Here is a 14,997-nt window from a genome sequence, read left to right as displayed (position 1 = left end):
TGTCCAAAAAAATAATTTTTAAATTGATTCGAATCAAAGAATTGATAAAAAAATATAAAATACGATTTTATAAAAACGAATCGTTTCAATTTGTTAAATACATCAATCACCTATTTTCCAAATACCTAGAAAATAATTACTAAGAAAGTTCTAAAATTTTATGTATTTAAATATAACAGAGAAACATCAAATGTATATTATCTAATAAGACATCTGATTCATTAAACTATATTCAAAAATATAGTAGGACCAAAATGATAATATACTAAAAATGTATTATGCTTTTGGTTTCATTTATGAGATGTATGTTAATAAAACAAAAAAGAAATACTTTTTAGTTGTATTGATTTGACGTATATATGGCAACACTCAATCATAGCTGCTATCTATGCCGACATTTTACTCTACGATCTATGGTAAGATGGAAGAAAAGAAAAACATGGCGTATGAAACCATGTTCTTTTTTTGATTAGTGACTTGTGTTTCTTTAACTAAAAATAGATTTTCTCGGTATTTAACTTAAAATAGTTCAATCTAGCTTAATTAGTTCGTTTTGAAGATCGAAAGTGTCCTTAGCTGAGGTCGCTCGCAGGTAAACAATGAAGAGAAAGGTCATTGATCGTCGTTAGGGCTCCCAGGAGGCACGGCAAATGGCGTCGCGGGGTTCGTGAGTTGTTGCATTATACGGGATGATGTTCGCAGGCGTGTATGATGTCTTGGCGGGAGCGGAACGAGCGGTCGCGATGGGCGGAGGGGCACGGGCGTGCCCGCTCGCCCGTGTGGGAGCTGCGGGGTTCCAGCGCGGAGCGGGCTCGCTCGCCGCGGGATCGTCACCGGGAGCGCCGGGACCGCTACGAGCGCGAGGACCGCGACCGGGACCGCCGCCACGATAGGCACGAGCGCGAGTTCGATCGTCGCCGCGATCGGTACGACAAATCGCGGGATCGGGAACGCGACAGGCCTCGCGAGCGCCGCCGCTCGACGCCGCGCCGTTACGACGACAAGGACGTTCCGGACGCACCTTCCCCACCAAACATTAGCTCGGACAACGACAGGATCCCTAAATCGGCGGTCTCCAGCCGCTCCAACAGTAGAGAGTGCGACTCCAATGTCAGCTTTGACTCCAAGTATGACTCTAGGGACAAAACCGATGATCAATCCAAGGTCAGTCCAGGTGATTGGTTCTGTAAATGTGGCTCCTATAACTTCAAGCGTCGACAGGTGTGTTACAGGCGAAACTGCAATGGTAAGAGGTGTGAGGGAACAGTGTATGGTATAGACACTGAGAAGGGTATTGCGGGAGAGAATAAGGCGGGCATAACTAAGCGCTTACTATTCAGACGATTAGACGCACTCACTACAGAGGAGAATATTCTAGACGCGATTAAAGAAAGGTGCTCAAAATCAATATTAGACTCAATAGCAGGTATTACAATAGGCCGGGAAACATTGACTGGAGCGTCAAAATGTCTAGCATATATCAATTTTAACTCAATTGCTGACTCAACAGCAGCTCACTCTGAATTAGTAAACTTGCAGCCACCACTCACGATAGATGGGCGTGAAGTATTAATTTCATTCTATAACGAGCATCACAAGATTCAAAAACCTATGCCTCCGAACCAATCCGACTATAACGCTTATTACTCTCAAATGCCAAATTATACTTCCTCGCAAGCTTTATCAGAGGCTGACCGGGTGAACGCTGCAGCAGCGGTCGCCCAGTCTGCTATAACAGCAGCTCAAGCCCGGCAAATGTCGTGGACACCTACCACAGCCCCAGTATTCACTCCAAACACAACACAACCAGCTCCTACAGTTGCCTTACCTACTGGTGACAGTAAGACCGTATACAAGGCACCAGATGTGAGAACATTCTTGTATGATGAGACATCAGGCTACTACTATGACCCCGCTACAGGATTATACTACGATGGGAACACACAGTACTTCTATAATAGCCAAATCAATCAGTACATGTATTGGGACGCTACAAGCTCCACTTATATAGCAGCTGCCCAGAATCAAAATGGTCAACCAACAGCACAATCGGGTAATCAAAATGCACAAACAGAGATAAAGGAACCGGAGGAGAAAAAAAAGAAAGATAAGGAAGATAAAGTGAAAGTAGCTAAAAAGATAGCAAAAGATATGGAAAGATGGGCTCGCACGTTGAACCAAAAGAAAGAAAATGCTAAAAGTAATATTGTTATGGAGCAAATTTTGGATACAGGAGCGAGTAAAGGTTCTGCGGATATTGGATTCTCTGTTCTTGGAGCGGGACCTTCATTAGTACACATGAGAGAAATATCTCCACCGCCAGCAAATACAGAGGACTTTTTGATCAAAAGGGTTGAACCTACGTCCTATGACAATGACGAAGGCATTATCGACTGGGCGAAACTAACTTGCTTGTTATGTAAACGACGTTTCCCATCAATCGAGGTGTTAACAAAACATAAAACTATGTCTGATTTGCATAAGCAGAACTTAGTTGAATTTAGAAAGAAGAATGAGTTATTACCGCAGATAAATGGGTATAGAGACAGAGCAGCTGAAAGACGCTTGAAGTTTGGAGAGGATGAACCACCGATCAGAAAGCGATATGACCCTCCCGATTCATACATGTCCCCAATGCAGTCCCACCCACCCCCGTCAGTAGTAGACACGATTGGAGGGAAAATGCTGCAAAAGATGGGTTGGTCGGAAGGTCGAGGGCTTGGTAAGGAAGAACAAGGGAGAATCGCTCCTATTGAAGCTGAACAGAGGCCGAGTTTGGTCGGTCTGGGACAAAAACGAGGCATTTACACCCCAACACCTGGTCTGACTTACCGAGATACGGTTAAAAAGCTGATGATTGCGAGATATAGAGAAGTCGTAGGCCAAGAGGAAGGAAAATAGGTGGGTACTCTTTTACTTTCAAAAACATTAATCTATTTATTACAGGTTGGATTATGGAGGTCAGTAATCTAATCTCATAATTATTTATGTCTCAATGAGATAATGTTGTTTGTATGCATAAATATGTATACATATTTCGTTATTATATTTGAATTTTTCTTATATAATTTTTAAAAGTATGATATTGAAGATTACTCGAAATATTAAAAAGGAAGGTTGAAATAATATGGTTACCTTTGAAATAAAAGTTTCAAATATTTAATGTACTGCACACAAACTACCACTACATTACAACTTGAAATAAGTGAGATTATTTAATTATTTAATTAAACTGCCACATTTATTTAAATTAATTATGTGGAGTGACAGATGAAGAATCTTTTAAATTATTATAACTAAAAATCTTTTCCCATAATACTTGTTTGAGGAATAAAGTGGTAAAAGTTCTACCAAAATCTGAAATATGAATCCATCTTATGGTGGTATGAAGAATATATGGATTTGTGAAGGTAATGGGCAAAAATAATAATCAACACTGATATCTAATGGTTTGATTATGATTTTACTACAATAGATACCGTGGAGGAAGCTTCCCATTGGCCGAACACAGATGTGTCAATCAATTGAATGGTAAGTTTAATTGTTTATATAATAACAACTAATATGCCCTTTTACAGATGCGTAAAGGTAAATATTAGGGTCTTGGACTGCAGTTGAAAATTATCAATTCATTTTGTATTTCTAAATGTTCTAATATAGTTTTCCCAAGTCAATGGGTTCTCCAAAAACATTTTGCTTTTTTTATGATTCTTATATTATTTCAGAAAAAAATAATTTAATGTTTATTGCTCCGATGGGGTAAAGTTTATTTCAGGCGTAATTTTATTTATTAAATTTTATTGTTTAAATTTATTTAACTTAAAATTTAAATTATTTACACTTACTTTTTAAATAACATTTTTTTAATTATAATAAAGTACCTACCTAAAATCGTATTTAAAATATAGTCGAGTTTTAAAAATTTAGGAGCTGTGTTGCAAATCTTCAAAGTTTAGAATTTGGCTTTAAAAACGAACAACTTTTTTTTTTGGTTTTAGTTTTTCAGTGATATAAATTTTCCAAAATTTCGTGCAATTCCCAACAATAGGTTTAATATGTAGTTTTGAGGGGTGACCCTCGGCGAAGAAGAATACGGAGATACTTTTAAACATTGACTGGAGCTGTGATACAACTGTGTTTAGTGTCTGTGATCAAGAACGGTGAACGTGATATGACCGCTGTACTGATGAATTTGAACATTTACATTACAGAAACGCCGTCGGCGCCCGGACTGCGTGCCAAAACAAATTTGTTACAAATAGTACATAATGTAGTGTCTAGTATTGTGCGCTACTCACTGGTGTGTAATTTTGGTGATGTGTCGAGTATTCGCATTCGCAAATATGAATGCGTATGTCAGCATTAGTTAAGATTTCTTACACAGATTTCTAAGTAATATTGCTTGTCAATGTAAAGTCAGCCTCGGATTTAAAACACTGTTTCGCTCAATGTCTGTTATTTAAGATTTGTGGCAAGGTTCGATTATTTCCTTTATAATCTTTACATTGCATGCACCAATGTAAGCAGTATTGTAGAAGAATGTTATTCGCATTCATATTTGCGAATTTCCTAACTTTCACGTTAACTCCTGGATATTCATTACATCACTACTGTACACATGCTCACTCGTCACTTTATTTAGATTTAAATCAAAAAGAGGAGGTTCTCAATTAGACGCTTTAGTATAATGTTATAGAATGGATTATTGGATTTATATAAATATATGGATTCAATTCACTTCATACAGGAAAAAAGGAAACTTGCAGTTTCAATCTGCATTTCACATTAAAATGAAACATATTTTTTGTGATCTTCCGTGATATCTTTTTGGCCACCAAAAAGATATGGCTTACCTTGAAAATTACTTGCTAGTTTCTTCCTTGTCTTTAGAAATATCTGATTCGAGAATCTTCTCTTTAACATTTATCCATTCTATATGAATTTTATGCTTGAAAAGTTTTTAATGAAGTGTTTCTCCTGTTAGCACAATACAAAATAAATATAAAGACAACGATAATATTTTTTTGTTTAAAAGAGACCTAATTCAAATAAAAATCATTAAAAGAAAAGATCATTAATGAAAATTTCCCTTAAATTTCTGATAGGCAGTGAAATAATATTTTATATTTTAAAATAATGCACTTTTAAAAAATATTTTGACCATCGCAAATATATTAAAAGTCGAGATAACGTCTAAAAATAGGTTATACGCAACTTTGCGAAGCCAAAAAATGCTCATATTTTATAGGTATAGACAAATATTTTAGCATTAATCAAATTTTAAGAAAGGTTTGATATTATAAATGAGGAGGTGAATTTCTGGCCCATTTGCTTCCATTGTAAGGCTTCTAAAGAAACCATTTTGTATTTTCGTCAGTGACATAATTTTTTCCTTCTAATTTTTTCAATGTCAATATCGTAATCCTACTAAAATGGCTTCCAATTATGGTACATTGACCTTATCTGTACTTTTATATATCTTTGGATTATTTTTTAACTATAATACTTATTTGAATTAGATCTCTAGTATACATTTTGAAGTCAATTTTGAATGCCATTTTTAATGTTACTGTTTATATGTGTAACATAATCTAGTTATAAAATTATAATATTAACCTGTTATTCCAGATTTAATTTTGTGCCTTAAACATTACGTTTACTCTTTATTTAACATGAAATAATATGAATAATTTCTTTTATAATAGATATAATTATTGATTAGTTAATAAATTTACTAAACAATTCAATATGTGATTGATGACTGTTGTTAAATTTTATGAACAATTAAGGGCTGCATTTAATTATGAGATGTAGGATAGGTTTGTACAATATATTAGGTTCGTTTTCTGTAGGTAAATTTGCTTTATGCTAAAAATAGGTATATGCGGTATCCGTAAGCATCAACGATTTTTTCAAAATTAATTGCGCATCTATATGAAAACATTATGGCTGTTCTCAGACTAAAAAGGGAAGACAATCCCCAAACCATTGCATTGTAGCACAACCTGTAAAACTTTCTTTTAATATGATATTTTTTCGTGATTATTTGATAATCAAGCGACACTCTGTCACTATGTATATAAGTTACAGTATTTATGTACGATATAGTGTTTTATTTCAAAGGTTTAAGCGTCACAGAACAACCTAAATACTCAACAAGGTATTTAATAAACGCAATTGACATAATTATTTTGGTGTATGTGCGCATTTCGTGCACTTATATGTGCTATGATTTTTAAAATGCAGCCCAGGCGTTTGTATGCTTCAATCTTTGGTGTGGTAGGCTTAGTCTAGCTTTTTTAGTCTGAGACTTAAAAACTGTCGTAAGAATATTCGAGTGGGATAGAAATGGCCAAGACTTGCAGACATGTATGTCTTCCTTTAAAATTTCAGTTTTATAAAATTTTAGCTTTATAAAAGTCCGCCGATAGAATAAAATTATATTTGGATAGTGGGAATGTGAACTACGTTCATATTTTTTAGTATTAGGTACCTATTTTGGTACTCAAAAATATTTAATTAAAATAAATGTATTACAATTTAATAAAAGGGGTGTGTGATGTTCCAACTTTGTCCTCGGGGATATAAAAACAATATGTTGCACGCTACAATTACATAACGTGAATTAATTAAAATTCTGTGTATAAATTGCGTGGTGTTAAAATAATATTAATAAAAGTATGTGCTTCGGCTTTTGTAAAAATAAATAAGATTATATTAATAGTGAGGCAACTATTGGTGGCAGTTATATAGGCCCAAGTATACGCTGTATATATAGGTTTTATATATAGGTAGGATATAGATACGACGATAGACGAATCCGGGATAGAATTAAGTTTATATTGAGAGCTGAAATATAGTATTATTTACAATATTGTTGTTTTATTTGTGTTGACAATTAGCCTGTAAATAATATAAAAAATAATATTGCTATACCAATAAAGCCTAAAATAATGACAGATCAGCTAACTTACATATTGTGCCATATTAGGCATCTCAGTTTTTTTTATAATATAGTAGTAGCAGACGAGCATGTGGTCCATCTGATGGAAGTGGCTACGGCCGCCCATGGACATCTGTAATCAACCCCAGATAGAATTAGATATTCCAACCTGAGGTAGGCCACAGATGCGCCGCTACCCCTGAGGACTCAGCTAGAATGCCTCGGGAAAGTTTCTCCTTTACCACACCCTTCAAACACTAGGGAGTGACGACGTATCTGTGATCGACTTCAGTACCCTTAGTATAAGTTTTTACGTTTTTTAAAAAAAAATAATGAAAATCAGTTCTGATACAATCCGCTAGGGGCGCAGATTGGAAATGTATGGGCAAATACGTAACCAACAAACGGCAACCAAATACCAAAACAGTATTTTTTATATAAACTCATACTAAGAGTACAGGTGGAAAATCCTGTAGAAGCTTTATAGAGTTTGTTGACAGGTTGACTGCATGCTCGCTTGCTACTTCAGAGTTCAGTCATGAAGAAATTAAATAATTTTATTTTGCAGTTTTAAGAGGACACAATTGAAACAATTTGAACAAAAATTTATATTCAACTAATTCAAATTTGTCTACTGTTATTATATCGATATGTTTCATTTATCTGCTACACAAAGAGGACAAATCTAGTCATTTTTTTTGTAAATTATAAAAATGTTGAGTTTACATATTTAATTTATATTTTGCATATTAACTTCCTCTGTACGTAGAATATCCATAAGGGGTGAGAAGCAAGGGGATATGATAATGTTCGTCCTCTTTCGTTTTGAAAACAATCTGGAATTAAAAAATTTACGATTATTTTTGTTATTATTAAAGATTATGTACTGACACGGCTCATAAAGTGAGAGAAATATATTATGTACGTTCACCGTCGTGAAATGAGAATTAATTCATTTTAAAATAATAATATTTGCCACAAATATATGTTGCGTGATTAATAAATGATAATTTAATACTTAGGCAATAATAATTTTATTATACGTAAACTCACCTCTACAAACGGATACAAAGTCTCCTTTCCCGCTCTTTCGTAATAATCTCCAATTTTAAATTTCAATTTGTAAGTTCCTTCACCCATAGATTCCTTCGAGAAGGGAAACTGCACTCTTCCGTCACTAGATGTCACTGTATTGTGCCACAACGTCCATGTTTCGTCTTTTTGTTTGTATAATTCCACGAAAATACCACTCGCTGGCTTCCCCACAGAAGTATCTAGAACGTGAGTCGAGAGGATAGCTCTGGACATGTTTACGTGTTTGCGTGTTGAGATATAAAAGTGTAATGACGTAGGACCCTGATCTGAGGTCGAAGAGCCAGTTAAGGCAAGGCCATAATGTTTAATTTGTTAATTTATTGTGGGTTTAATGCTTTTTCGTTGGAACGATACTCTGTTGGATTTAGCAATAAGTTAAGTAGCCAAATATTCGTTCGTCATACTATACTTTTAATAGAGTTGTCTACGCTACTACAATTAATTACAATTGGGTAATATCACAGTAGGTAGGTACGTATGATGCATACTATTTGCATAAAAATGTTTATTGTTACCTACTTTTTTTCATTTTTCTTCTAATATTTGTTGTCGAAACGCATTTAAGTGGAAGATATTGATGGAGTATGTTCCAAGTTTAGAAGAATAACGTAATATCGTTGCAAGAAACTCAATCCGAAGATAAACCAACCAATAGAAAAAGTATCGGTAAATATGTTTTTTTTTTTAATATTTGTAATACAACACTAAGTACCTACCTACCGTAGTCTAGAAAGTCTAGACCAAACAAAAGCTAAATAAGTTTTATATTTCATTTTAGTTAAACACATGTTAAACATTTTATTATAGGTACAAATGATTTAAATATTTGCTGGAAGCATGCAATATGATCCAAGCCTAAGTCGGCATGATAACACAATCTGGGAGCTACATTTCATTACGTTCTGTATACAACACAGATAACTAAACTCGTTGTAATTTGTAACGTCAACAATACATTACATCACGTAGATATTATTTTTAATACATTCCTTACCAAATAGGTATTCTGGATCTCAGAATGAGACTTTCTAGTCTCGGCTATAGGTAGGCTATTGTACTGAGTTGTTGACCAAGTGCGGATTGGTAGGCTTCACACAATTTGTGAATTTAAAAATAACTTTCAGGCGTGTAAGTTTGATCACGATAATTGCCTTCAACGTTTAAATATCACTTATATTATAACTGCCACCACCATATTCATTTTTTACAGTTGTGTTTAGTGCTACTTACAATTTCAGTCAAGTAGCAACATATAAATCTACAATTCTATTTATAAATAACTCCCTGATCCGGCAAACGTTGTATTGGTATATAAATAAAAAAATATTAAGGGTGAACAACTCTGATCACTTAGGGGTATGAAAAATAGATAATAGCCGATTCTCAGACCTACTAAATATGCATATAAAATTTTGTGAAAATCGATGTAGCCGTTTCGGAGGAGTACGATAGCTAACATTGTGACACGAGAATTTTATATATAAGTATTTTATGTATAAGATTGTTTTTTTTTATAATATAGGAGTAACAGACGAGCATGCAGTCCACCTGATGGTAAGTGGCTACTGCCGCCCATGGACATCTGTGATCAACCCCAGATAGGGTTAGATATTCCTACCTGAGGTCGGCCACAGATGCGCCGCTACCCCTGAGAACTAAGATGGAACGCCTGAAAAAGTATGTCTCCCTTACCACACCCTTCAAAACGGAACACAGCAACGCTTAAAACTGCTGTTATTAGGCAGAAATAGGTGTGGCGGTGGTGCCGCAGTGGGCAGCAGTAATCATTTACCATCAGATGGACTTCATACTCGTTTGCTGTTTCAGTTATATAAAAAAGATAGTATAAAATACTATCATTTTGAGGAATTTGAAGACTACTCCAAAAATAATAAAACACAGGAGCTTTAAATTAATCTATTTAAAATCTTATAAATACTTCTTAACCAAAATAAAGTAATCAAATATACTTTTAACTGGTTTACTGAATGATTTGTGGCTTTGTTGCCCAAAATCTAATCAATTCCGTCAGAATGTAGATCAACGAGGTTCTTCTTGACGTAATTCTTCTTGATGTACACGTCTGGATGCAAGACATCCTTTCTCGCGCTCTGTTCGATCACCTCATCCACTATTACGCTGGGACCGGTCTTACCTCGAAGCCTTTCGTCGTAGGTCACCACGTTCAAACTAGGCTCACCGTGTTTCGTGTAGTCAATTCTCCAAACAGAATCTGGGGTAACTTTGTAGGAGAAGTGTTGACGTTTGCCAGACAGCGGCGCGTCGGGAACCTCAACGGACATGGACAGCTTCTCTTCAGTATAATCGAAGTCCTTCGTGTCTCTCCCCTTGTCTTTGAACTTCACTTTGTGAGGATAGAACTTACGTAGCTTCTTCCTACCGTTATAAACTGCTGTGCGCTTCGACTCCTTCCGCTTTATCTTCTTTGTATACTCCAGTGGTTTTCTGTCTATCTCCGTTATTATCTTTACCTTTTTATGCTTCTTTTTTTGCTTGTTGAAGACTCCGCTGTCGCGGACTTTGAGAAAATTTGACAATTCTTCGCTGTTGATTATTGGGAAAAGTGTGGGGCTGGGCGGTTGTGTCGTCCGCTCCATCGACAACTTCTTGTAGTTGATCTGCTGTATCGACCTCTCTATTAAATTATTGAGAGTTCTATCGTTCATTATCATGTCACAAGGAATGCTCGGGAAGTTCCTACATAACACGTTTTGCATCAAACTTAGTATATTTTCCGGATTTTTCTTATCTGTCTCCGGCTCCGCGGATAGATTGTTGTCTTTTTGGAAATTGGACATCATTTTCGTTATGAGTGCGTTGTTTCTCATTATTTTTGCGTCACATCTCAATGTTAAGATTGTGGCAAAAATTAAGTTGATAGTGTGTATTTTCATTACTATATTACTTTGAATTTAAAAATAGCTCGTGGTATCTGAAATGAGATAACGTATATAAATAATACGGTCTACTTAATACTTATTTATTAGTCTCATTTAAATATACTAAATTTACATTTAATTTATGTTTATAGTGTCTTATGTATTTTGGTTCATAACAATGAGAATTATTATTTTTTTTATTTATAATATAGGAGTAGCAGACGAGCATGCAGTCCACCTGATGAGAAGTGGCTACTGCCGCCCATGGACATCTATAATCACGCCCAGATGGGATTAGATATTCCTACTTGGGATCGGCCACAGATGCGCCACTACCCCTGAGGACTAAGCTGGCACGTCTCGGAAAAGTATGTCTCCCTTACGACACCTTTCAAAACGGAACACAGCTGCGCCTAACACTGCTATTAGGTATTAGGTAGAAATAGGTGTGGCGGTGGTGCCGCCGGAGTCGAACCACAAAGGGTTCTACTACCTTCACCTTATTTTCTTCAGTCATCAAACCCTTCTACTTCAGATTCAAGTGAGAACCGAATACTGAAAATTTCAGCATAAAACCAACATGCTTTGTGTTTTTAACCGACTTCAAAAAAGGAGGAGGTTTCTCAATTCGACCATAATTTTGATGTGTAATCATACTAGAAATTTAAATTGCAAATTTTGTTATAAGAATATATACTATATCTAGATGAAATTTGAAGTAGGTACCTGAGTAGGTCAATCAACAGTGCCAATTAGTATTAACGACTAAATTTCGAAAAAAATAACACTTATAAATGTATTATGGTCCACACACCATGGTCACTTCCCTTCATTTCCTACAAGTAAGGACAAAACTACAAAAATATATGTCAGGTTGCTGAGCCTTGCATCTGTACGATCTGGAAACGCCAGGTCGCGTTCCTCCATAGTGCACCAACTGTTTTCGGTTCCAACAAAGAAAATAATAAATTCGGAGCCGATGGATTTACAAGTCTACTCAAAAACAAATCAATAATCATGGTTCTTATAATAAAGGCAACACTTGCAACCCCATCCGGAGTTACCCGCTCCAAAAATATAGTCTTCTAAAATCATTGTTAATGAACTAATTTAAATGGAAATCATAAAATGAAATTAAAAAGCTTCAACACAAAATTAATTGAAAATATTAGCTCGCGCCGTTATATATAACTTACCTGATTGGTAATTAAAAGTGTTTGTAGTTCCCCAATGGCTTAAGTCGGCCTACTGCGGTTGAATGAATATCGGAAGTTAGTTCTGGCTTCTCACAACCGAAGTGTTTGGAAAATACGCACTATGTTTGGAATAACGACACGTGAATTCAGATTTTCTGGTAAACAAGTGAAGTTCTTATTGCACAATAGCTAATCGCTACTAAATAACATTTCTTTCAAAACAATTGTAACAGTGTGGTAAAAGTACCTAAGTTAATTTTGTTGGTACAATGAAATGTGTTATACCAAGATTTGTGTGATTTTATGGTTATGTAATAGTGTATCAAATTGTATTTTTTTTTTTTGTAATATAGGATTAGCAGACGAGCATGCAGTCCACCTCGTGCTATGTGGTTACGGCCGTCCGTCATCTGTAATCAACCCCAGATAAGATTATTTTCCCACCTGTCGACCACAGATGCGCCGCTACCCCTGAGGACTAAGCTGGAACGCCTCGGAAAAGTATGTCTCCCTTACCACACCCTTCGAACCGGAACACAGCAACGCTTAGCACTTGCTGTTAATAGGCAGAAGTAGGTGTGTGCAACTTAGACTAGAACTTATACTCCACAGGTGAATTATAAATCTTAAATAGAATTTTAATTATTAATAAAAATCATAGTATCGCACAATAATTAAGTTATTCCATTTTTTTAACTATTTATTTAATGCTTTACAAAAAGCGTCATCTAATTTATGATTTGATAATTATTAAGAAACACTGCCATCTTGTGGAGAATTGATTAAACTAATATAACGTTTACAACGCCATCTATTGTATGGTTTCATAACTATTGGAGGTACTGCCATCTCGTGACGAGTTAATAAATTAAAACATCATTTCGTTTTAAAATCTAGTCGACAACAGATGGCACTAGTAGCTACACATAATACTTTATCATAGCCAATATTTTTAAGTGACAAGTATATATGGTAGTAGAAGATAATGTAATAAAAAATTACCTACATAATTCTTTCTTTGGAGATATCCAGCTACTTCATATTATTAATAAAAAAATATTAAATTTCAATTTAATGACTTATAAATTATTTTTGTTAACTTATTTTTTTACCGAATTAAGTACTAAATAAATATATGAAACATGAAATTAAATACTAATTAAAATTAAATGAATTAAAATAAATTAAATTAATAAAAAATATTTACAGAATGTACAAAAGAATGAGAGAATGTAAAAAAAGAAAAATATATAAAACACTATGGAACAGAAAACTTGCCTTCTTCTTCATAGAAGACAAAATCTTCTATGAAGAACACCAACTGACCCGGCAATGTTAAGGGTGAACAACCCTTATCACTTAGGGGTATGAAATATAGATAGTAGCCGATTCTCAGACCTACTGAATATGCATATAAAATTTGGTAAAAATCTGTAAAGCCGTTTCGGAGGAGTACGGTAACAACGATTTTTATATGTAAGATAAACAGTACCATAAAAAAATATAGCTATCACTGTCTTTGGGCAGGGTTCCCAGACGCTGGCAGCATTTCCTCTTTGAATTGCTATAGCAATGCTAAATAGAAAATCAATTTATGGATACTTTTAAAACTTATTCCTAAAAATTTCACTATTTTGCTAATTCGAAATAGTTTCCGACATTTAAATTACTTGAAGACAACAACAATTGCTCTTTTGGGGGCATTAATTTAATGTCACCGAATGTTACGCAAAGATTTGAGGTTCTTTGATCAACACTTTGTCCTTAGCTTGACTTCAAATGCGTATCAGGCACTGACCAGAGGCTTAAAACCGCTATTGTTATATAAACCGTGTTTACAGACGGCTCAAGTTATAATGGACCTAAATTATACTTTGACAAATCTTGTTTCACGCTTCGCATGCGTTCACAGTCTCTTCTATACGACAATCCCTAATTTGTACTTACTTTACACAACATAATGCAGTTTTCACTCTTATTGTGTTGTTATAAGGGTCATTTAAGGTTCTAGAAGGATTTACGTTTGTATTTATAACTTTGTAAGCAAGTCCTCAGGCAAAACACTCTGAGATAGAAATCTTGTTAAAGGAAACGTCTTTTTCAGCTCCCATTGTCTACAATTACTTGGCTTTGTGATCTGAAACGTATGTTCATCTCTTTTTAACTTTAAACAAGCGATATACATTTGTCCCGCTCGGGAGACCACTTTTGAAATTCAATTTGAGATTTCCGCTCGCTCCAACTCTTGTTGCGAGGTTTTCGTTTTTTATTTTTCTGTATTTGTTGTGGTTTATGTGATAGCGACATCACTAATGTGAGAACTTTGACAAGATTTAGTTCCGGTAGCACAAATCTAATGGACTCTTCATAGGTTTTTTTCTATTACTAGGCTTCCGCAGCTGCACTTTGCTGTATTCTATTCAATATCATGTAATTAATTATCCTTAAAATATTCACATATCTAATAAAGTTTACCAACAATTTATATCATTTAAGTAGGTAAAATAATTTTGTAATGGATTGGTACGTTTTCATAAACACGAAGCAGTAAATGCTTCTCATCCTATTAAATGTCAACTACCGGGTATAGATTTCTTCATATCACAAATCTATACCTACTCGTAAAACAGGTTGTACCTGACGCTGATAACAGATCAATTATCACTTCTGACAACTACGATACTTACCTATTTGTAAATCTGCCGACAAATTGATTCATATTGTAGTTTTTTTTTTAACGTCAACAAACTACCACCGCTTCGGGAGGTATTTCGCGATGGAGAAGCAGCGAAGGAAACTCCATCTCTTGTCGCTCCTAGATAGGTACTATATTGACTCTACCACTATTTCAAATCGTTTCAAA

At 35.0% G+C, this 14,997-nt stretch overlaps 2 protein-coding genes across 4 annotated transcripts; one reads left to right on the top strand and one right to left on the bottom strand.

Moving 5' to 3' along the window:
* Positions 1-399: 399 nt before the first annotated feature.
* Positions 400-4,365, top strand: LOC140754934 (RNA-binding protein 5). 3 transcript variants are annotated; one of them, XR_012103721.1, is made up of 3 exons: positions 400-2,901; positions 3,476-3,531; positions 4,212-4,365. XR_012103721.1 is itself a non-coding variant. In XM_073090088.1 (2 exons), the coding sequence occupies exon 2, from the start codon at positions 709-711 to the stop codon at positions 2,899-2,901; it is 2,193 nt and encodes a 730-aa protein (XP_072946189.1). In that variant the 5' UTR covers positions 400-592; positions 703-708; the 3' UTR covers positions 2,902-4,365. The 3 variants fall into 3 exon arrangements, 2 of the variants coding, with proteins under 2 accessions (XP_072946189.1, XP_072946190.1); XM_073090088.1 differs by having other exon boundaries at positions 400-592; positions 703-4,365; XM_073090089.1 differs by having other exon boundaries at positions 3,476-4,365.
* Positions 4,366-9,939: 5,574 nt separating this feature from the next.
* On the bottom strand, positions 9,940-12,293 carry LOC140755145 (uncharacterized). The gene is made up of 2 exons (XM_073090354.1): positions 12,135-12,293; positions 9,940-10,991 (listed from the first exon to the last, which is right to left on the bottom strand). Exon 2 carries the CDS (start codon positions 10,951-10,953, stop codon positions 10,054-10,056), a length of 900 nt encoding a protein of 299 aa, XP_072946455.1. The 5' UTR covers positions 10,954-10,991; positions 12,135-12,293; the 3' UTR covers positions 9,940-10,053.
* Between the last annotated feature and the right edge of the window lie 2,704 nt (positions 12,294-14,997).

This window comes from Epargyreus clarus, unplaced genomic scaffold, assembly GCF_041222505.1.
Source record: "Epargyreus clarus isolate Ecla_fem2 unplaced genomic scaffold, WU_Ecla_fem_2.2 ptg000032l, whole genome shotgun sequence".
In the NCBI taxonomy this organism is placed as follows: Eukaryota; Metazoa; Arthropoda; class Insecta; order Lepidoptera; family Hesperiidae; genus Epargyreus; species Epargyreus clarus.
The sequence above is the reverse complement of the archived record's forward strand: the minus strand, read 5'-3'. Positions and strand labels throughout refer to the sequence as shown.